This window comes from Aulonocara sp. 'chitande type north' Nkhata Bay, linkage group LG18 (assembly GCF_057382095.1).
Source record: "Aulonocara sp. 'chitande type north' Nkhata Bay isolate Kocher_YH1m ecotype deep benthic linkage group LG18, A_spYH_male_GT1.1, whole genome shotgun sequence".
In the NCBI taxonomy this organism is placed as follows: domain Eukaryota; kingdom Metazoa; phylum Chordata; class Actinopteri; order Cichliformes; family Cichlidae; genus Aulonocara; species Aulonocara sp. 'chitande type north' Nkhata Bay.
In genome coordinates, this window is record NC_141361.1 from 1,086,285 (window position 1) to 1,109,222 (window position 22,938).

General features: G+C 41.1%; 1 protein-coding gene across 1 annotated transcript; it reads right to left on the reverse strand.

Annotated features, from left to right (window-relative positions):
• Positions 1-1,343: 1,343 nt before the first annotated feature.
• Positions 1,344-16,725, reverse strand: LOC147307554 (uncharacterized). Its single transcript, XM_086271808.1, has 3 exons — positions 16,466-16,725; positions 9,521-9,913; positions 1,344-2,335 (listed from the first exon to the last, which is right to left on the reverse strand). Exons 1-3 carry the CDS (start codon positions 16,635-16,637, stop codon positions 1,512-1,514), a joined length of 1,389 nt encoding a protein of 462 aa, XP_086127934.1. The 5' UTR covers positions 16,638-16,725; the 3' UTR covers positions 1,344-1,511.
• Positions 16,726-22,938: the final 6,213 nt, after the last annotated feature.

The following is a 22,938-nucleotide window of genomic DNA, read 5'->3' on the forward strand; positions in this document are numbered from 1 at the left end:
AAGACAAAACAACAACAAATAAAAACATTAAAAATTGATCACATCGCAGTCTGACAGCTGAAGACATCAGGCTGATCTGACTGTTCAGGACAATAATGCAGAGGCTTCCTGCGCCGTAACAGTGGGTGTACAACAAGTTTCTGTAAAAAACGGTCATGGTGGTGAGAAAAATGACCGTTACAGCAGGTATACTACTGCGTTAAGGTGGTTTAACTCTGAACCTTTAGAAACTCTCTACTTAGACACTGTTTTCTCTAAAAAGACTTCTAACCTGAGGGGTAGATTATGAATGGTAAATGGCCTGTATTTATATAGCACTTTTACTAGTCCCTAAGGACCCCAAAGCGCTTTACATATTCAGTCATCCACCCATTCACACACACATTCACACACTGGTGATGGCAGCTACATTGTAGCCACAGCCACCCTGGGACACACTGACAGAGGCGAAGATGATATTAAGGGAACAACTGCACATTAGAGACCTGAAACTTACAGCAGCAAAAACTAAGAAAAGATTTGCTTTAGCTTGTGGCAAATCTAAATTAATTGTATTACTTTCTTGTGTTGTGTGTTCTAATTGCTACAATTTAATCAGTGTTAAAGAGATTTAGCAGCAGATTAGAATGAGGTATAACAGCACAGTCACTTTTAAAGTGAAACTCTGAACACATTACCTGCTCCTGACCAGGTTATTAGTGTAAGTTACCACAGCAAATTAGATAAAAACAGCTACTTTTGTGACACAAACCTCTGACTTTTAGCTCAACACAGCTGAGCAATTAACCTTGTGTCAAAATACACCTCTCAGTGTGAGTTCTCATATGGCGCCACAACTGTGTTCTGGTTTTGAACCTTTTTTCACATCTTTGACAACAAAGCCACTGGGTTCAACAGCACCAACACGGAGCAGAAGACGCCTATTTAGCTATGCTATAAAACTAGTCCTGCACCCGATGGCAACACAACAAATCTCTTCTATCACTTATAGAAGGTCCACAAAAAAGAATACTCAAGAATCCAGAAAATCCAAGCTAAACCAAGTTGTGGAACGACGGGAGCAAGTTGGGAAAATAAAAACTATACCAGCGGAAGATACAGCAGTCTTTCACACAAGGCCCTCATGAGAAAACGTCCCAGCGCCATAAACAAATCACAGGAGCCGTCTCACATTACATTTGTAAAGGCATGGCCCCGGTTTATGTAGTTGAGAAGGACAGCTTTCTGCTGCTTTGTGAGTTTCTTTTTGTTTCCGTACAATATTCTGCTCCTGCTGTGCAATATTTCAGCTATATGTGCAATCTCCATCCCTTAATGACCATAGCCCTTCCACCCTTATTTATTATTTACAATGTTTTATTATGACGTCTACATCATGTTTATAGTGTACATAGTGTTCTTATATTGTCTGTTCTTCTTCTTCCTTGTATATTGTTTTCTTTATTTTCACACTATGTGGTATTGCTTCAAAATTTCAGTGTGCAAGCAACTGTACATTGACAATAAGAGTTCTAAGTCCTGAGTTCCTCACCTGTGTGAGTTCTTATGTGCTCCGTTAAATGACAGTTACGTTTGAACGTCTTCCCACATGTTTTACAATTATATGGTTTCACACCTGTGTGCATTCTCATATGCGTCAATAAAGAACTACTATATCCAAACACTTTGCCACATGTTGCACAATGATATGGTTTCTCCCCAGTGTGTGATCTTGTGTGTTTCAGTAAATCACTGTTATATGAAAACCTTTTCCCACAAGTTGTGCAACAAAATGTCTTAACACCTGAGTGAGTTTTTGTGTGCTTCAACAAAGAACTAGCAGATATAAACGTTTTCCCACACATTTTACAAGAGAACGGCCTCTCACCTGTGTGGACTCGATAATGCCTTCTCATTATATAATCATACTTAAAGGCTTTTCCACAAACATCACAGTTTGAGGACTTTTTACTTTTATCAGAGTTACATTGACTTCCTGAGGTAGGTGGATATTCTGCATTGTTGTGACTTTTGTTTCCATTTCCAGCTGATCCTGAATCAAACTTCTTCCTTATTTCCTGATATTGGCTCTCACCTACAGCAGAGCTGTGAGAGAGAAGCTGGTTACTCTTTTGTTCTGGTTCACTGTGGTCACTTTCCTCATAATCAGCAGTCACCATGAAGGTATCAGTCTCCTCCTTCAGTATAACCTGTCTTCTCTCCTGATTGCTGCAAAGTTGCTCCTGTTCCTCGTTAATATGAGGAAGCTCTGATTCCTTCTGGTTGAGACTCTCCCAGTTACAGAGCTGCTGGTCAGTGAGAAGCTCCTCCTTACAGACATGCTGCTGTGGGACGTCTGGAGAGACAAAAGGAGACAAGACAAAGAAATTATACAAGAAAAACACATGGGAGGAAATATACTGTGAAAACCAGCAAAAGTGCAGCAGTAAGGATAGACACACATTAAACTACGAGCTGATGTTGAAGATAGTTTGTTGCTTTATAAGAAAGCCCTCCGCAAAACCAGAACATCTTACTATTCATCACTGATTGCAGAAAATAAGAACAACCCCAGGTTTCTCTTCAGCTCTGTAGCCAGGCTGACAAACAGTCAGAGCTCTGTTGAGCCAACCATCCCTTTAACGTTAACTAGTAATGACTTCATGAACTTCTTCACACATAAAATTTAAACCATTAGAGAAAAAATTACTCAACCATCCCACAGATGTAATATTATCTACAGCTACTTTCAGTACCATTGATATTCATTTAGACTCTTTTTCTCTAATTGATCTTTCCGAGTTAACTTCAATAATTACTTCCTCCAAACCATCAACATGTCTTTTAGACCCCATTCCTACAAAACTGCTCAAAGAAGTCCTGCCATTAATTAATGGTTCGATCTCTAATAATCAGCTATGTACCAATTCAATTTTATTTATATAGCGCCAAATCACAACAAAAGTCACCTCAAGGCGCTTCATAGGTACAGAGAAAAACCCAACAATCATATGACCCCATATGAGCAAGCACTTTGGCGACAGTGGGAAGGAAAAACTCCCTTTTAACAGGAAGAAACCTCCGGCAGAACCAGGCTCAGGGAGGGGCGGGGCCATCTGCTGCGACCGGTTGGGGTGAGAGAAGGAAGACAGGATAAAGACATGCTGTGGAAGAGAGACAGAGGTTAATAACAGATATGATTCAATGCAGAGAGGTCTGTTAACACATAGTGAGTGAGAAAGGTGACTGGAAAGGAAAAACTCAATGCATCATGGGAATCCCCCGGCAGCCTACGTCTATTGCAGCATAACTAAGGGAGGATTCAGGGTCACCTGGTCCAGCCCTAACTATATGCTTTAGCAAAAAGGAAAGTTTGAAGCCTAATCTTGAAAGTAGAGATAGTGTCTGTCTCCTGAATCCAAACTGGAAGCTGGTTCCGCAGAAGAGGGGCCTGAAAACTGAAGGCTCTGCCTCCCATTCTACTTTTAAATACTCTAGGAACAACAAGTAGGCCTGCAGAGCGAGAGCGAAGTGCTCTAATAGGGTGATATGGTACTACAAGGTCATTAAGATAAGATGGGGCCTGATTATTTAAGACCTTGTATGTGAGGAGCAGGATTTTGAATTCTGGATTTAACAGGAAGCCAAAACAGGAGAAATCTGCTCTCTCTTTCTAGTCCCTGTCAGGACTCTTGCTGCAGCATTTTGGATTAGCTGAAGGCTTTTCAGTGAGTTTTTAGGACATCCTGATAATAATGAATTACAGTCGTCCAGCCTGGAAGTAATAAATGCATGAACTAGTTTTTCAGCGTCACTCTGAGACAGGATATTTCTAACTTTAGAGATGTTGCGCAAATGGAAGAACGCAGTCTTACATATTTGTTTAATATGTGCGTTGAAGGACATGTCCTGGTCAAAAATGACTCCAAGGTTCCTCACAGCGTTACTGGAGGCCAAGGTAATGCCATCCAGAGTAAGAATCTGCTTAGATACCATATTTCTAAGCTTTTCAGGGCCGAGTACAATAACCTCAGTTTGATCTGAATTAAGAAGCAGAAAGTTAGCGGCCATCCAGGTCTTTATGTCTTTAAGACATTCCTGCAGTTTAACTCATTGGTGTGTGTTATCTGGCTTCATGGACAGATAGAGCTGGGTGTCATCAGCATAGCAGTGAAAATGTATGCTATGTCTTCTAATGATGCTGCCTAAGGGAAGCATGTATAATGTAAAGAGAATTGGTCCTAGCACTGAACCCTGTGGAACTCCATAATTAACCTCAGTGTGTGAAGAGGACTCTCCATTTATATGCACAAACTGGAGTCTATTAGATAGATATGATACAAACCACTGCAGCACAGTACCTGTAATACCTACAGCATGTTCTAATCGCTCTAATAGGATATTATGGTCGACAGTATCGAATGCTGCACTGAGGTCTAAGGGACAAGCACAGAGATGAGTCCACTGTCAGAGGCCATAAGAAGATCATTTGTAACCTTCACTAAAGCTGTTTCTGTGCTGTGATGAGCTCTGAAACCTGACTGAAACTCTTCAAATAAGCCATTCCTCTGCAGATGAGCTGTTAGCTGTTTGACAACTACTCTTTCAAGGATGTTTGATATGAAAGGAAGGTTGGAGATTGGCCTATAATTAGCTAAGACTGCTGGGTCTAGAGATGCTTTTTGAGTAAAGGTTTAACTACAGCCAGCTTGAAGGCCTGTGGTACATAGCCGATCATTAGAGATAGGTTGATCATATTTAACATCGAAGAATTAATTAATGGCAGGACTTCTTTGAGCAGTTTTGTAGGAATGGGTCTAAAAGACACGTTGACGGTTTGGAGGAAGTAATTATTGAAGTTAACTCAGAAAGATCAATTAGAGAAAAAGAGTCTAACTTAACATCAATGGTACTAAGAGTAGCTGTAGATAATATTACATCTGTGGGATGATTACTGGTAATTTTTTCTCTAATGATAAAAAAATTATTTGTGAAGAAGTTCATGAAGTCATTACTAGTTAACGTTAAAGGGATGGTTGGCTCAACAGAGCTCTGACTGTTTGTCAGCCTGGCTACAGTGCCGAAGAGAAACCTGGGGTTGTTCTTATTTTCTTCAATCAGTGATGAATAGTAAGATGTTCTGGCTTTGCGGAGGGCTTTCTTATAAAGCAGCAAACTATTTCTCCAGGCTAAATGATGATCCTCTAAATTTGTGACACGCCATTTCCTCTCCAGATTATGAGTCATCTGCTTTAGGCTACGTGTTTTAGAATTATACCACGGAGTCAGGTACTTCTGATTAGAGACCTTAGTTTTCACAGGAGCTACAGTATCCAGAGTTGTACGTAGTGAGGAGGTGAAATTATTACCAAGATAATCGACCTCTGTTGGGGTAGCGTTCAGATAGCTGCTCCGCTCTGTGTTGGTACAGGGCACAGGCCTTCAAGCTGGCTGTAGTTAAACCTTTACTCAAAAAGCATCTCTAGACCCAGCAGTCTTAGCTAATTATAGGCCAATCTCCAACCTTCCTTTCGTTTCAAAGATCCTTGAAAGAGTAGTTGTCAAACAGCTAACAGATCATCTGCAGAGGAATGGCCAAACCCCCGCAGCTGCCAACCCAATGTGGGAGTGAAAAGAGGAGGTAAGTGACGGAAGTGACGGACAAGGTAAGCGACTCATGTTGTAACTGACGTCAGACGCCGGAGATTTTGGCAGAAATTTAAAGCAAATGGTAGTTTAGATTTGAATAAATTCATTTAAGCTTCAGTATTACCAAATGCACCTATCAATTGTCTTATAACTAACAATACTTGTCCAAATCATCTCCAACACCCTGGAGAACAACGGGGAGAGTTTAGAGGCTCTCCAAAATTACATTGATCAGTGCTTCCAGGATCTCGTTATGAAGAAGGCTCAAAGTGCATCTTCCCCGGCCAAATCTGAGACGCCGTTGTCGAAAAGATGTCGAGAATCCCTGGAGTACAGCCAGCAGCAGGTGGAAACGCTCGCTGCTGAAAATGCCACGCTAAGGGAGTCGGTGAAATGTCTCACAGACAATGTTACTCAGCTAAATAGAGAAAATAAAAAAATAAAAGAGACAGTTATTGATCTACAAGCTTGTGGCATGCGTAATAATCTTGTATGTTCTGGTATTCCAGAAGCCGCTGGAGTAGACGTGGAGACTACGGTAAAAAGCTTCATCAAAACCCACCTGAAGCTGCCGGAGGACACGGTGAAGAACATCACCTTTGATAGAGTGGATCGCATCGGCCCCATGCGGGCTGTGACCGGGAGACCACGTCCTATTGTGGCCAAATTCGGCCACTTCAAACAAAAGCAACATGTGAAAAGCCGCGGCAGGGAATTAAAAGGAACGGACTTCAGCGTGAACGACCAGTTCCCCAAAGAGATCTTGGAACGACGCAGGGTCCTCTTCCCAATCTGACGCGGCTTCATCCAGAAGGGCTCCCGCGCTGTCATCGCTGTGGACCGGCTGTACGTGGACGGACAGCTCCACCGCAACCCGAACACCACTCCGTGGCTGTATTAACCTCACACCAGATAAGAATCAGCTGCACCATTTCCCTGTCCACTCACACTAACTTGCATTAACATCTGTTTAACTTACCAGCATCAAATCGCATCTTAAAGTGTGATTTCATAGCAGAATTAACACCGTCACTCTCCGTCAGTGATTTAATTGGAATGTTTACGTTTTGTTTGTTTTTTTCTTCTCGTTTTTTTTTTCCTCCTCTCTTTTCCCCCTCTTGGTTTTATGCTGCTCACCCCTGTCCTTGGTTTCTTTCTTTATTCCTTTCACTGCCTCGATCACCTGCTTCGACACTCATCCACAAACATCCTTTATTTCGACACATACGCACCATGCGCTCAACGGCAGCACATTTACTTCAGTCAGACAGCGCACACAGTCGTTTAGGATACACACACTTAAGCCAAGCCTACTCATATTAGTAACTATGCATACACAAAGTCAGACTCAGGGAGCATCTCGCCACACATTTTTTCTCTCTCTCCTTCTCTTTATTTATGAACAAGTGACGTATTCTCTCCACCTGTCTAAGCGACGCACACAGCATACATCCCTAGTTATACACAAACATCTATGGGTACACTGAGGTTCATTACATGGAATATAAATGGAGCTGGCTCCAGAGAAAAGAGGTTAAAAATATTTAACCAACTCAAAAAACTACAGGCAGATGTTGTCCTTTTACAAGAGACCCACAGACCTCTTAGAGGTTCGAATGAACTTAAAACACCTGAGTTTGCTAATGTGTTCTCAGCTTGTCATAATTCTAGACAAAGGGGAGCAGCAATTTTAATACATAAAAATATTAATTTCACAGTACTCGATACAGTTATAGATCCAGAGGGCAGATTCTTAATCATTAAACTATCTATACTTGATAAAAAGCTATGTATTGCAAGTGTATATGGTCCAAATGTTGATGATCCCTCATTCTTTCACGGTTTTTTCAGTGCACTCTCTGAACACTTAGATGACACACTCAAAACACATCCTTGTGGAGACCCGGTGCTGATTGTGATGGTGCTGGACCGGTGGGGGCCGAGTCTGACAGACTGTGGTCTATTTGTCAGGAAGTCCTTGATCCAGAGGCAGATGGGGTGGAGAGTCCCAGGTAAGACAGTTTCTGGACCAGGATCTCCGGGATGATATGATTGAATACTGAACTAAAGTCAAGAAAGAGCATTCTCACATAGCTTCCTCGGTGCTCCAGGTGACTCAGCGCAGTGTGGAGCGCTATGGTGATAGCGTCCTCAGTGGATCGATTTGTCCTGTAGGCAAATTGGTGGGGGTCCAGAGTGGGAGGCAGACCGGCCCAATGTTGCTTTGGATGATAACATCATCCAGGTATGCAGCAGCATATGTAGCGTGCAGCCACAGCACCCGGTCCATGAGGTGCTGGAAAGTAATAGTCCAAATAAGCTGAACAGAAGTGTGATGAATTAATACAACCCGTATGGCGTGGAAAAGGCAGTTTTTTCTTAGACTTTGCAAACAAGGGAATCTGCCAGTTGCCCTCGGTTAAATGCAGCATTGTGAAAAAAACCAGCAGCGCATAACTGGTCCAGGAGCTCGTCGACCGAGCGCATGGGATAAGCATCAAAGCGAGACACTTCATTCACCTTTCAGTAGTCCACACAGAGAACCATCTTCCTTCACTACAAGAACTATGGGGATACACCAAGCACTGTGCGACTCTTCTGTTACTCCCAGCTAAACATTTCAGTCAATTCCTTTTATGCAATTTGTCTCTTGTGCTCAGGTAACCTGTAGGTCTGTGAATTCAGAGTCATGCTAGGCAGTGTTTCAAAGTGATGCTCCATGAGATTCAGGTGAGATGATACTCACCTGGATAGTACAGCTCATCCATCTTATTAACCAGAGACGTTTAGTTACGTCTAAAAATAACCCACGATAGGTGAAATCCACAAAGTAGCCAACTTTATTTTTTACAATTATTAGAGATGTTTTAAGGCTGTAAAACCCCTCACTACACACTTTATACACTTTTCTCTCGTTTAAACACTCTCAAAGTTCAAACCTTCGTAGAAAAATAAGCGCAGTATTAGTATTAAACGTTTCATTGACATTTTTGTGTTTGTTGGAAAAAGCTTACAAACATACAGTACAGCACTTTAGTCACACTGCTAGCGACTGAAGATTTAGGTAAATTTGACAAGCTGAATGCATTCTGTACTGTACAGGAGACACTGCAGGAGATTGATTGATAATGGTCTACAGCCAATCAGGATGCAGGACACAATGTGCTTTAAAAAAAAAAAAAAAAAAAAAAAAAAGCATGTAAAATTGCAGAAAAGAAATCTGTGAAAGGTGAACCACATAGCGAGGGACCACTGTATTATTATTTCATATCATTATCACAACATACTAACTTTAATTACACAACACAGAGATTGACAGTTATCCAATATACAGCAAGTAAAGGAAAACATTTCCAAAAACAAACAAAACTTAAAGTTTTGGAACAGGTTAGACCAATCTCACATCTAATAAACTGGAAGACCTTGGCTTCCATGATATCATTTTCTCTCTAGAAAGAGTACGACTTCTGACTTGTGTGAGTTTTCATGTGGCGCAACAATGAACAACTAAAACCAAACATTTTCCCGCATGCTTTACAATGATATGGCTTCTCACCAGTGTGAACTCTCATGTGCTTCCTTACATCACTACTGTATGCAAACATTTTCCCACATGCTTTACAAGCATATGGCTTCTCTCCCGTGTGCGTTCTCATGTGGCTCGATAAAGAACTTGTACTTGCAAACATTTTCAAACAGGTTTTACAAGGAAATGGTTTCTCACCAGTGTGAACTCTCATGTGCTTCAGTAAATCACCACTCCATGCAAACATTTTGTTGCATGTTTTACAAGGATATGGTTTCTCACCAGTATGGATTCTATAATGTCTTTTGATTTCATAATTCTGCTTAAAGGCTTTTCCACAAACATCACATTTGAAAGCCCTTTTGCTTGTGTCAGAGTGATTCTCTGATGTAGGCGAATCATCTGCATTCTTGTGACTTTTTTTTCTATTTCTAGTTGATCCTGAATCTACAGTCTTGCTTCTTTCCTGAGACTGTCTTTCAGTTACATCAGAGCTGTGAGAGAGAAGGTGATCCCAGCTGACTGGGTCTGGTTTGCTGTGGTCACTTTCCTTATGAATAAAAGTCACCATAAAGGTATCCGTCTCCTCCTTCAGTCCCAGCTGCTCTCCCTCCTGACTGCTGCACAGTTCCTCCTCTTCCTCTTTAATCTTTGGAGGTTCTGGTTCCTCCTGCTCCACACTGGAGCTCCTCTCCTGGTTACAAAGCTGCTGCTCAGGGAGAACCTCCTCCTCCGAGGAGACGTGTTGCTGTGGGACGTCTAGAGGGACGAAAGGAGAAAACAAATACACTTGAGATTCTCTAAACTCAAGTCACTAATTTTAAGGGTGGAGAAAGCAAAACGATGCAATGGAGCATTAGGGACATATCAAAAAATATATATGTCATTGATCATTTTGAGAAAAAGTGAAAATGTGGAGATGTTTTAAGAAACTGCCGTTGCTGCTGTACTCTATAAAATGCCTTGTGCAGATGAGTCCTGTGAGACAACATCGATCCTCTTTACTCTACGAGGTTGTAACCATCGATGACCTCACATTTGTCCACGACTAGCTGTTTCATTTTGTGTAAATCTCCTTCATGTTTGTTTTTTTCCATCTGAGCATGCACAGCTTTCTGTACCATCTCTTCAGCCCTGACTTTATAAACTGAAAGCCAAATCATTCAAGTACGGCCTCACTAACTCAGAGAACAGTTTGTCTTGAAACAACTAATCTTCACATTGATTTTTTTCTCTAAATACAATTTAGATTTTTTGACCTATACGACCTATAAAGAACTGAAAGACAAAAGAAAGTGCCGTCAGATCACAAGCTGTCCCAGTGGCTTCAAGCGCACATTCAGGCCTGTGAGACTCATTTAGACACACTGAGCCATGGCTCTGTGCTATATGCACACATTTCTGCATCTCTGCCATTCAAACACACGTCATCCGCTATCCTTTTCAGGGTCGCGAGCCTATCATATAAACACACGTCATATATAGTTTATTTTACGTAATATTCAAATGTTGTCTTTCTCAAGCACTTTTCATTTTGTGTTTCCATAAGTCTTATTTAGTGCATTTATTACTAATAGAGAGAACGCACATTTTAAGACCAGACACGTTTGAAACCTTTTGTCCTCCACAGTGAAAAATGGCTGAAAATAAAAGCAGCTGCTAGTTTGATCAATTCTGCAGCTTTGCAGTCTCCAGTATCACTGAAATGCAGCCAGATGTTTGTTTTATGTTTCTTCACTTTTTCCCGACATGCTTGAATTTAAATCCGGCTCCCGTCTCTCTGTGTGCCTGCCTGTAGCACTACATATGCTGTCTTCAAAACGTCTGCCCCCCTTTATTCTTCCACGTAATGGTATGGTCCCAGTGTGTCTTTCCATGTGATTGGCCACATGGTGTGCCCATCAAAATAAAGTCCCACCCCTGTCTGCATGGATTCTAAGCAGGCTAAAGATTCAGCTCCGACATATAGACGGGCGATTACAGTTTTGCTGAATTGCTAAAACACTAAATCCCATTGTAAAAATTATACTGCCAACTATGAAAACTCTTTCATTAAATCAATCCCACAGATGCCAAAATCTGAAACACTGTTCATCTGGTCAGGACACCATTTGCAAATCTGAATCTCCCATTTACCAAACTCTAAACTTTCAAACTCAAAACACATTTAGCAGTGTGGCGCACTTGTACCCAGAATGATGGACACAGGCAACAGAAGCGAAACACAACTAACACACAGTTTTCATCATTAACACACTACCACTCATAATTTAAAACACATGTTGCAACCAACAGCTTCATCCACAAAGATGTATTCACAAGGCCTAACCGTTGAGTCAAGCTCAAAGATTCTCTGTACACAACAAACTCATTTTAGTTCTGTAAATGAAATAGTCTGATATACTTGCATAGCACATGTTTACATCATACTATCTTATGCCACGTTATACCTCTAAGTAAAGATTGTGAAATCATTATGTAGTTTTAGGCTGCATTATTCTCCTGACTTAGAAGAAGGTGATAACTATTACATTTATTAAACTGATTTGTATTACATGAGACTGCTGCTTTATTGTGGATGAATTACATTGTTTATGATGCATTATACTGCTGATTCATAAGTAAAACTGTTTTCAGAGAATCATGGCGTTATTTGTCTGATTAGGAAGAACAGAACACACTGCACAGGAAGCCAAGGTCATAACTTAGGCTCACTGAGAGAGTAAGAATGTGGATGTTTAGGTTTTATGACTGTGGAAGGGGGGGCCAAAGCTCTAAGAATGCGAGAAACGGTCAGACACTTTGGCTACGTTCACACTGCAGGCGAAAGCGCATCAAATCCGACTTTTTTGACCCTATGCGACTCATATCCGATCATGGTGTGACAGTGTGAACGGCACAAATCCGATATTTTCAAATCCGATCTGGGTCACTTTCGTATGTGCTATTTACATTATTATGTAAATAACAAAATAACTTAAAGCAAAAATTGGGAAACATAAAGTCCAAAGTCTTTATATTAAGAGCCATCAGTCAAACATATTGTTTGGTCTGGGTCTAAACAGAGCGCGTTGTGTGTGACGTCTTCTTTTGCGCATGCGGTCGCTTTGAGCGTTCACACTAGAGCGCGTTTGCAGTCGCATTTTATTTGTAGTGTGAACAAGCAGACGGAAAAAAAATTGGATTTGATCAAAAAATCGGAATTGAGCATTAAGACCTGCAGTGTGAACGTAGCCTTTGAGATCTGGCAGACGCCTTCCAGTCCACATCTCCCGTCTAGACGTTTTTTAATGCTCAAAGTGTTGTATGGAATAAAGAGATTGTTGATTGAGCATTTATACACCAGGTGTTGTTCTTCCTTCAGCCCAAAGAATTGGGAGATTTAACAATACTTATAACTAAATGGTATTTTGCTTAGAATTGAAAGATGGCCAAATGAGGGTGGAAGAACACGCATGTGCTCACAACACCAGTAGGGCTGGGCGAAATGATTATTTTCCCTAATCGATGAATCTAGCGATTAATTTTACAATCCGATTCTATTTTAATTTTATTCGATTATAAGCACTTTAACAATGTTGTAATACTGTCCACGACGGCTATGCTTAGCAGGTGGTGCATTATCCTCGTTAACATTTTTCCTGCGGCCAATTCGCTGTCTCACATTTTTGTCTTTCGCAGATTCCCATAATCAGCCTGCGCGCATTCCGACTCATTTTGCCAGCATGGGCCACAAATAAAAACCAACTAAACAGCAGCTTAAATGAGTTTTGCATTTACGGAGGTTGAGTGTTTTTCTCTGTGTCTATGAGTGAGTGTATGCCTACGAGGGGGGTGTCTGGATGAATTAAAGAGTAAAAAGCAGTGTTGGTAAAAAAGTTGAAAACATACGGTGGTTTGTCCTTTGCAGAAGCTGCTCCTGGATGCTGTCGTTTGAGGTGCTGGTGCATAGCCGTCGTGCTTTTATGATAGGCCATTTCCACCTTACAAAGTCGGCAAATGACTGAAACACTTCCTTTTCTGTTAAAATATCCCCATACTGTAGAATTGCGAATTCGGGTGGATTGATTTAAGTCGACTGCGGCTGCCTCAATCATGTTGCTGCTACTCGCTGCCGCCATGTCTGTTTTGAAAGTGACGACGCATCGACGCACGTTTTTTTTTTTTTTTTTTTTTTAACGTCGACGTAATCGATTACGTCGACACATCGTCCCAGCCCTAAACACCAGGAGACACTTATTGTGGATATGGTCCGTCAAAATAATGCAATTTGACTGCATGAAATGCAGCAAGGGAATATAGAAGACAACATACATGTTGAATCTAGCAAAAAGGAGAAGAAAAGGTTGCAATGTCATAGGTCAATGTGCCACTATTGAACTGCATGGCCAGCGTGGTGGAAATGTAACTGTGCTGCCATCAGCAGCTGTGGGTTTCTCCACAGTCATGTTACTGTTGGGCTGTACAACAACGAACTTATAGCAACATTCCTGGATGGTCTACAGGATGCTTTGCTTGAGTAGAGAGACCGCGAGCAGGCAGAGCATCCAATATCATTTGGGACAATGTGAGCTTTCACTGTGGTTCAAAATTATGCAACTGGTTTCACAATGAGCAGCATTTTATCAATGTGTGTCTTCCACCATACTCTCCCTTTTGAACCCTATTGAGGTGTTTTTCTCAGCACGGAGATGGAAAGTATACGACCGAAACCCTTACACACAGGAAAATCTACTTCAAGCAAAGAATGGAGCATGTGGTGAGATGGGACTGGAATCTTCTCAGGGCTGGATCTGGAATCTCGTTGCCTTGCAAGGCAGACCATAACATATGATGTGGATGAAGTCCTGTGGCCTGACCCAGCACAGAGGTGTGATGCTGAGGCAGATTAAGTTACCTGAATATGCTGTAAAAATATATAATTTTTTAATGTATATATATATATATATATATATATATATATATATATATATATATATATATATATATATATATATATATATATATATATATATATATATTTTTTTTTTTTTTTTACGGCAGTTTTCTTTTTGTCAAAATGTGAGAATAAATGAATGAACAGATAAATATTATTTTCCAGCTCTCTCACAGTGTTTTGTATTTATTTCTGTAGTGTGTAATCGTTGCTAAGTCGTGTTTGCACACTGGCTGGTTTTGTGTGGTTTTTGACAGTAGTGCTTGATTTTGACAAAAGTTAAAATAGTTTTGGGTCAAATGTTTGGTTTTGCAAGACAAGTCGAAGATTTTGTGTGTGTAGCTTGAATTTTGGAGTTTGTGTTTAGTGTTTTGAGACAAAGAGATGAGATTTAAGGAAATGTGTTTTAGCAATTCAGAAAAACCGTAATAACTCACATAAGAAATTATCACGGGGGCTGGATATTAGGGCTGCTCGATTATGGCAAAAATGATAATCACGATTATTTTCACTGAAATTGAGATCTCGATTATTTGACGATATTTATTTAACCCATAAGACCTACTATAGAACCAAGTCTGCCAGAGCTTATATTATATTTTTTACATGTTGTAGTGCCATTGGTGGGAGCATTTCAAGTTGCTATACAACTGTTATAGCTCATATTTTAATAATATGTATGCATTAAGTCCATAGTAACTACATTAATTGCAAAAAAGTGCAATAAACTACAAAAAAAATTGAAAATCGTTTTTGGGTTTTTTTTTTACATATATTTCTACTTGGAGAAATTTAAGAGGTTTATCCCTCAAAACTTTAAATACAAAAAAGTTGCAAAAAATAGTTTACAACAACAGGAAATTTATTTTGAGTGTCTTCATAGTTTTATTTTGGAGATACATTAATTTTTATATACTGCAGGAAAAACAAAAAACAATCCTATGATGCAAATTTGCAAAGAAAACAGCAGGTGCATCAAAATAAATTTCCGCGAAAATGACGTCACTTTCGGGCAGGAAATGGCGGACATGTGACAGTTCGCTCTGACATCTGTTTAACTGTGGGAAGTGTTACGAACAGCTGATCGGATCGGCAAAGCGTGTTTCTGGAATATTATGTTTTTGTTCCTGCAAGCGCTTTTTATGCAGTTTTTGCAAAGCTATATGTGGAAGGAAACCGTGACTGAGGACAAGCTGATGCCATCAGATGTAAGTACAACTCCTCCGGTTTCATATGCAAAACAAATTATTGCGCTAGCTCACACGGTTCAGGTTCTACAGGGATTTAAAAATAGTTACACAAAACGGAGCGTGCTGCTCTGACCGGTTTTAAAGGGTTAACAATAACTTTAAAAAATAATATAAAATAGTGTGCAACACCACTGAAGTTTTTTTTACCTCTCTTTTCCAAATAACTTCTGCTTAGCTTTCCGAGCTTCCCTCGGGTCCTCTTAATCAGCGGTCTCCAACCTTTTTTGCGCCACGGACGGTTTATGCCCGACAATATTTTCACGGACCGGCCTTTAAGGTGTCGCGGATAAATGAGGGAGGGGCTAATAATCGGCTCCGTCATTTTTAATGATCGTTGAAAGCCCAGATCGTAATCGTGATTAAAATTCGATTAATTGAGCAGCCCTACTGGATATAGCTGTATTCTAGGCCGAATGTGGCCTGCGGGCTATAAGTTTGACGCCCCGGATTTAACACATTCACACAGGTTCATTATTTCCTGCATTTTCACAGACATTTCACTTTTATTAGTTACAGGTTCAGCTGAGAGAATTTGCTTGCCGTTTACACACGGCTGAGAAAATGGAGTTAAACTTGTTCTCTGCTTCAGTAAAACCATTAAAGCATCACTGAGGAGCAACGCGAGGGCTCGACTCTAAACACTCAATGTGAGAACTGATGAAGAGTTGGGATCTGAAAAACTGGATTATAGGTGGCAGACAGTTGGTGTTGTAAGCCACCGCCTCCAGTTCTGAGATCCTTCCCAGATGCCTTAACGCCCACTCACATCCTGGCCACTTAAAGAAATCCAGACACTTTTCTTTCCAAGCTCCTTAGACTACGATGACCTGGAGGACTGAGAACCTTCACAGACCTTTGTAATGAATAGTTTTCATATTTTGTTGTTGTTTATATGAGCTGTGTGAAACAACAGGGTTATAACTGTCTGTGGTGAATAAAGATGTATTTTATAGTCCACCCTCTGCACATTGCAATTTGAATTTGAGTTGAAGTGAGTTCACCCATCAGAGCGAAACTCGCCTGTCCTCTGTTTGCTCTTTGTTAGCTCACATCTCCAAAAAGTCCTCACAATCAGAAACGTCCCGCAGAGCTGTGATCAGGATGCTCCCTCAGAGGGACACTCACCTGTCCTGTGCAGCTTGATTTGGGGTTTCCAGGTGATATCCAGCAGTCTGCGCTGACGGTCGATCTCTTCCTCGTACTGGACGATCGTTTTTTCAAACTCCAAGAATATTTGTTCAGCAGCAGCAGTTAGTCGCTCGTTGATGAACTCTCTCAGATACTGAACTGAAGGCATCGTTGCTGCCGCAGCTCACACAACAACACAACAACACTCGGCTCGGTCACATAGGAACAAAGCTAATGCTACTTCCGCATTTGTGCAGTTCACTTCCGTCTACTGTTGCACAAGGGAAGTTCCGCCAAAACAGGACATTTTACTCGTTGTTCCGCCTTTAAAAAAGTTCTTATCGTTGAGGTTTTAGTTGGGATATTTTTTCTGGATTTCTTAATAACAAAAATACATCCGAACAGATTCTAAACATGAAACAGTGACGAAAAAGATCGTTCATGAATAAAACACTGTGAATTTCATCTTGCAAACTGTCTCATGATATTCAACTCATGTCTCATCTAATCGTGGATGGAAATCAGTTTTTGTGTTAGTGTCGGCGTACATGAGCAGCGTAAAATAGAAAAAGGGTTTATTCATGTATTTGCTAACAGAAAGAGTGATCAATCCTACTGAATCCAGCCTGTCAGTAATGTTTAATACTTAACATCACTGTATATTTTACTGTTTCACTCACTTCGATGTTGGAGGTTCAAAATCATCCACAGGCCCCGCCCACATACGTCCAGCTCAACCAATGAGATGATTTCTGTCTGGAGAGCAAAAAGTTTGAGGAAATAAAAGCACAACCTGGTGAATCTGCTGCAGTGGAAGAACATTGTTCATGTGCTGTCTGTCTGTCTTCAGCAGCTCCAAAGACATGTTGCTGCACCTCTTTTTGTTTTCATCTCACTTCATAGGTGAACTTTTGTCTCTTTCTCAGAACGCAACATTTCTTTCTCTGCTCTGAACTCTGCTAGAAATGAATCATTGGTCTGGAGGATTGTAGATTTTTACTTCTGTCCTACTTTTCCTCATTTCCACTGTCTTCTCCTCTCAGCCTCATGGACAATGTTAGTCTGATGGCTTCATTTTCTCTACTTTTTCCAGGACTAACAGCTGGAGACTCAATCACTCCTCAACGAGATAAAGTCACTGCAACAGAAGGAGAATCTGTCAAACTCACATGAGACAACTTCAAGTTATCCTCTACTTCACTGGTACAGACATCATTCTGACCTTCAGGCTCCTCAGTTTATACTCTGGAAAGGAAGGAGACAGCAGACAGGTGAATATATTCCTGATAAACGTTATAAATCAGAAACATCACCTACAACAACTAATCTGACCATAGCAGCCCTAACCCTGGCAGACACAGCTCTCTACTACTGTGCTCTAGAAACACAGTGATACAAAGTGTAGAAGAGGCTGTACAAAAACCTGAACACAGATATCTGACTACTCTTCAAAGAGGAGGGAAGTGGTATTCAAAGCACAGCTTCATATCAGATGGATTCTGCTAATTCCTGTTTTATCAGAGTCACTGTGGTTACAGCTGCTAATGAAACACTGTGGGAGGATTCACATGAGCAGCAAATCCACATCAACCACAAACCAACTGCAGGAACGTTCAAGGACAAAGACATTAAGGAATACAGTCAAACAGCAAAAGCTATATTTGATAAACAAATGTATCAGATTTAGCATATTTAAAATGTGCCTAATTTTGTGCTTAATGGTGTGCAAATCTTAATCAGAAAGAAAGTTATTGGAGTAAAATCAGAGTCAGATAAGCAGTGGCTGCAAAAGTCGAAGCTTTTGTGGAAACTCCTTCAGAAGCAGCAAATCATTTTGCTGCCGTCCTTTCATAATTGTTATTCCGTGTCTGAGATGTTAAAATGATACCACAGTCAATATCTGGCCTTCATCAACTTGTTGGGGTGAGATGTTTAAGCTTGTGTTTGTCAGTTTAATTCATTGTTATCTATATCTATATTATATATATCTATATATCTTTGTCTAAATCTATGCAGTATTCCCTCCATTATTGTGGAGGTTAAGTTCTGGGAACCCCAACAATAGGTTAAAATCCAAAAAGAAGAATCGACATGTTTATTCTGATATTTTTATATATTTTCAGCCATAAAAACCTTCCCCTCTTATAAACCCGTTCTTCTCTTTTAAACACACTTTGAGACGCATCCTTACATACTGAGTGAAAAGTTATCGTCTGAGTACACCTGAGACAACCAATGCAACAAGTTGGTGAGGGGAGGAAGACACAATAAAGAAATGCTGTTGAATAGAGCTGGAGAATAATAATAACTAATGATTAAAATGGAGACAGTTATCTAAACTCATAGTGAGTGAATAAGAAACACACCAGCAGCCCAGACCTGCTTAAAGGTGAACAGTTTTAAGCAGCTCATAACTGCAGAGAGGGATGCTGGATGAAATGACGTCACAGCTCTGCTAGGTCCAAACCTCGTCCATGATTAGCATCTGCACAACAACTTCATGGCATAAATAGATATTTTTTATTGACATATTGTCTGATGCTGAAATTTATTGGGATCTATTTCCATTGTTTACCTGACAACATCATACTTTATATTCTACCACAGCTGTTTTTTTTAATATATTAAATATTTCTGAAGAAGCTCAGCTCGAAGGTGACATAATCTGGGAATACTTTTTGGCCCAAAGTGGAAGACAAATGGGGGGGGGGGGAGAGATCCCTGTATTTTTAACTCCAGTGACCCTCCCACCTCACAGGGTTTCAAGTTTGCAAACCACAGGAGGAGGAGTGACTGAGAGCAGAGAGGAGGAGCAGAGATTCAGGGAGGAGCTGAGCTGTTACTGAACTATAGAAGAGAGAAAAACCTCCACATTCAACAGAGTTCAACACAAAACAAACTTTATGTTCCTCAACATGCTGTCATTACATCACTGTGTGTTTCCTCTGATTCTTCTCACTCTCACAGGTCTGCTCACCTACACAGGAAACTATGTTCAACTCAAATGATTCATTAACGTCCCCACATTTAATACTGTCATCTCATCTTTCAGGTGTGGGCTGTGAAGACCTCACTCCATCCAAAGATGAAGAGTCCAGTGTAGAAGGCAGCACAGTTACTCTGACCTACACTTACTCTAAAGGTGCTGCTAATTATTTCTTCTGGTATCGACAACATCCAGGAAAAGCACCTGAGCTCCTGATCTCACACTCACCTTCAGGATCAGTAGGAGAAGAAAAAACTCCTGGACTGAAGATTCAAGTGGAGGGAGAAGAAATCAAGATGAGCATCTCCTCTGCTGCAGTGTCTGACTCTGCTGTGTACTACTGTGCTCTGCAGCCCACAGTGACAGGAAACAGCAAAACTCTGTACAAAAACCTTTGGAGCAAAGACAACAGAATACTCCACAACATCCACTAGAGGGAGCCACACACCTTTGTTAGGATACAGAATCATAACACAGCTGTGATGAGCTTCAGGGGAAGTGAATGAGATGTGAGCCTCCTCCTCCTCCTGACTGCAGAAACCTGTCTGACTCCAGCTGTGAACATCAGACCAATCACAGCAAACTCGCAGTAAATTGATGTGGATTTCATCCTGACATATACACCTGTATACACTAGAGACGTAATCGTAGTTACTTGGATAAATTGTGTGTAATGATATATACTCATATATATATGCTTGCTCCCAATGAAGTGTTTATATGGGGGAGTGACTGCATGAAGCATTTAACCTGCATGTTCAAATCACATGACCCATATATTAAGGGTAAATATATCTACCATTTATTAGTGAAGAACTAAGATAAGATAGAACTTTATTAATCCCTCGGGTGGGTTCCTCTGGGAAATTTGGTTTCCAAAAGCACAGCACCGACAGAAGTTACAGAGTTACAGAATATTATATATATACACATATACAAATACAGAGACAAATATAAATAAAATATACAAAGGGGATAAATAGAATAAATAGGAATAAAAATAAAAAATAAAAATAAAAATACAAGTGAATTGCAAATTTCGAGTATGGAGTCTATTGCACTGTTGACTATTAACAAAGGTATTGTACAGTGAGGTGAAGAGGCACTACAGCATAGTTGTTCCCCCCTCCTTTGTCCTCCTGTTTCCCCTCCCTCTCCCCTCCAGAGAGGAGTTAAACAGTCTGATGGCGTGTGGGACAAAGGAGTTTTTAAGTCTGTTAGTTCTTGTCTTGGGGAGAAGCAACCTGTCACTGAACAGACTCTTCTGGTTGTTTATGGCCGTGTGCAGAGGATGCCCAGCATTGTTCATAATGTCCAGCAGTTTCTTTAATGTCCTTTTCTCTGCCACTGTCACCAGAGTGTCCAGCTTCATGCCGACCACAGAGCTAGCCCTCCTGATCAGTTTCTCCAGCCTGGATGAGTCCCTCTTTGCTGTGCTGCTCCCCCAGCACACCACAGCATAGAAAAGTACTCCAGCAACCACCGACTGGTAAAACATCCTCAGGAGCTTCCTGCAGATGTTAAAAGACCTCAGCCTCCTGAGGAAGTACAGTCGGCTTTGGGCTTTTTTATACAGGTGCTCTGTGTTGCATGACCAGTCCAGTTTATTGTCCACCCACAGCCCGAGGTACTTGTACTTGTTGACCACCTCCACCTCCTCCCCCTCTATCTGAACCGGCAGTGGACCTTCTCTGGACCTCCCGAAGTCCACAACCAGTTCCTTAGTCTTTGAGGTGTTGAGTTGCAGGTGGTTTGTGTGACTCCATGCGACAAAGTTCCTCACCAGACTTCTGTACTCCTCTTCCTGATCATCCCAGATACACCCCATGATGGCCGTGTCGTCTGCAAACTTCTGAATGTGGCATAATTCAGAGTTGTAGCAGAAGTCAGAGGTGTACAGGGTGAAGAGAAGAGGGGACAGCACAGTTCCCTGTGGTGCTCCTGTGCTGCTGACCACTGTGTCAGACGTGATGTCCTTCAGCCTGACGTACTGTGGTCTGTCGGTGAGGTAGTCGGAGATCCAAGCCACCAGGCAGGGGTCCACCTCCATCCTGTTCAGTTTTTCCTGAAGCATACAGGGCCGGATGGTGTTAAAGGCACTGGAAAAGTCAAGAAACAGGATCCTGACCGTGCCTTTTCCCCCATCCAGGTGTGAGTGGGCTCTGTGCAGGAGGTACAGGATGGCATCCTCCACTCCGACACCCGCCTTGTATGCAAACTGTAGTGGGTCCTGGGCATGTTGTACCTGTGGTCGGAGGAGGTTGAGGAAGAGCCGCTCTAGAGTCTTCATAAGAATTTGTGCCATTTGTTATATGAACACATGTTGATCAATACTGTTTGAAAATGTAACCATGAGGATCAGTAAGAAACCTTTGATAGTGTTATGGTCCAACAAAACTGTTGAATAGATTAACTGATTAACTGCCTTTCTGTAGACATTCAGACTCACTTTGGCCATGAAACTGCCAAAATCAGAAAAACTATTTGTATTGTTTAAACTTACCTTACCTACCTGTCTTCCAGAAACAAAAGGAGGAAACGTAGTTTTACTTCCTGCTTTATAGCTTCTGGGTTCATCTGAGGTCACAGGATGAGACCAAGTGCAGAAGGGGAAGAATTTGTGTAATTTAATAAAGTTGATTTTAGAGGGTTTATGGAGAAATAGATTTATTGTTGTAATATGCATTGATTACACCAGTAAAGAGTAGCAGTACAGGTTTGAATATGATGTTCATCTACTGAGTGAAATAGTCCAGAGAAGAAATAGTTTGGTTAAGTGGACGATTTAAGCAGAAAACTCGGGCGTTTGAGGAGAAAGGACCAGGTCAGTGTAGCTGTGTGCACTTTGACCTTAATATTCTGTTGAGTTAAGTTTATTTGAACTGAGTTAATTATGGAGTTGAGTTTCTTATTTGTTTATGTAAATATTGTTTGGGTCACAAAATGGTGAATAAATCAGTTGCTACACTGGACAGCATCAGTCTCCTGCACTTCTTTGGTCGCTTGAGTCAAGTCCTCCCACATGGTGCCATATAAATTATACTGAATATAGTGTTTTCTACCAAGCATTCATACTACAACGGAGGCATCAGGGAGCAACCTGGGGTTAGTATCATACTCAGGAATATTTGGCATTCAAACTGGAGCAGCCAGGAACTGAACCACCAACCTTCCACAAACAAGTGAATCACCTCCCCGTCTGAGCTGACGTTCTCAGATAAAATGTTGATGTCACCTCTGCAGGTCGCAGACAAGTGGCTGCCAGAAATAGAGAAGTTTTACTATTTGGGGTCTTGTGAGGGGAAAATCTTCACAACTTCTAAAAGAAGAAAACTCATCTACCAGATCTTCTGAAGGTGATTTCATCCAAGACAAGATCTCCACTGGAAGCAGCAGAAAGACGTGCTGAGTGTGAAGCTGTCAGCAGGGGGAATAACACAGGGCTGTGAATGAGTCCTGTCACTGTGATCAGGCTCCTCCTTCT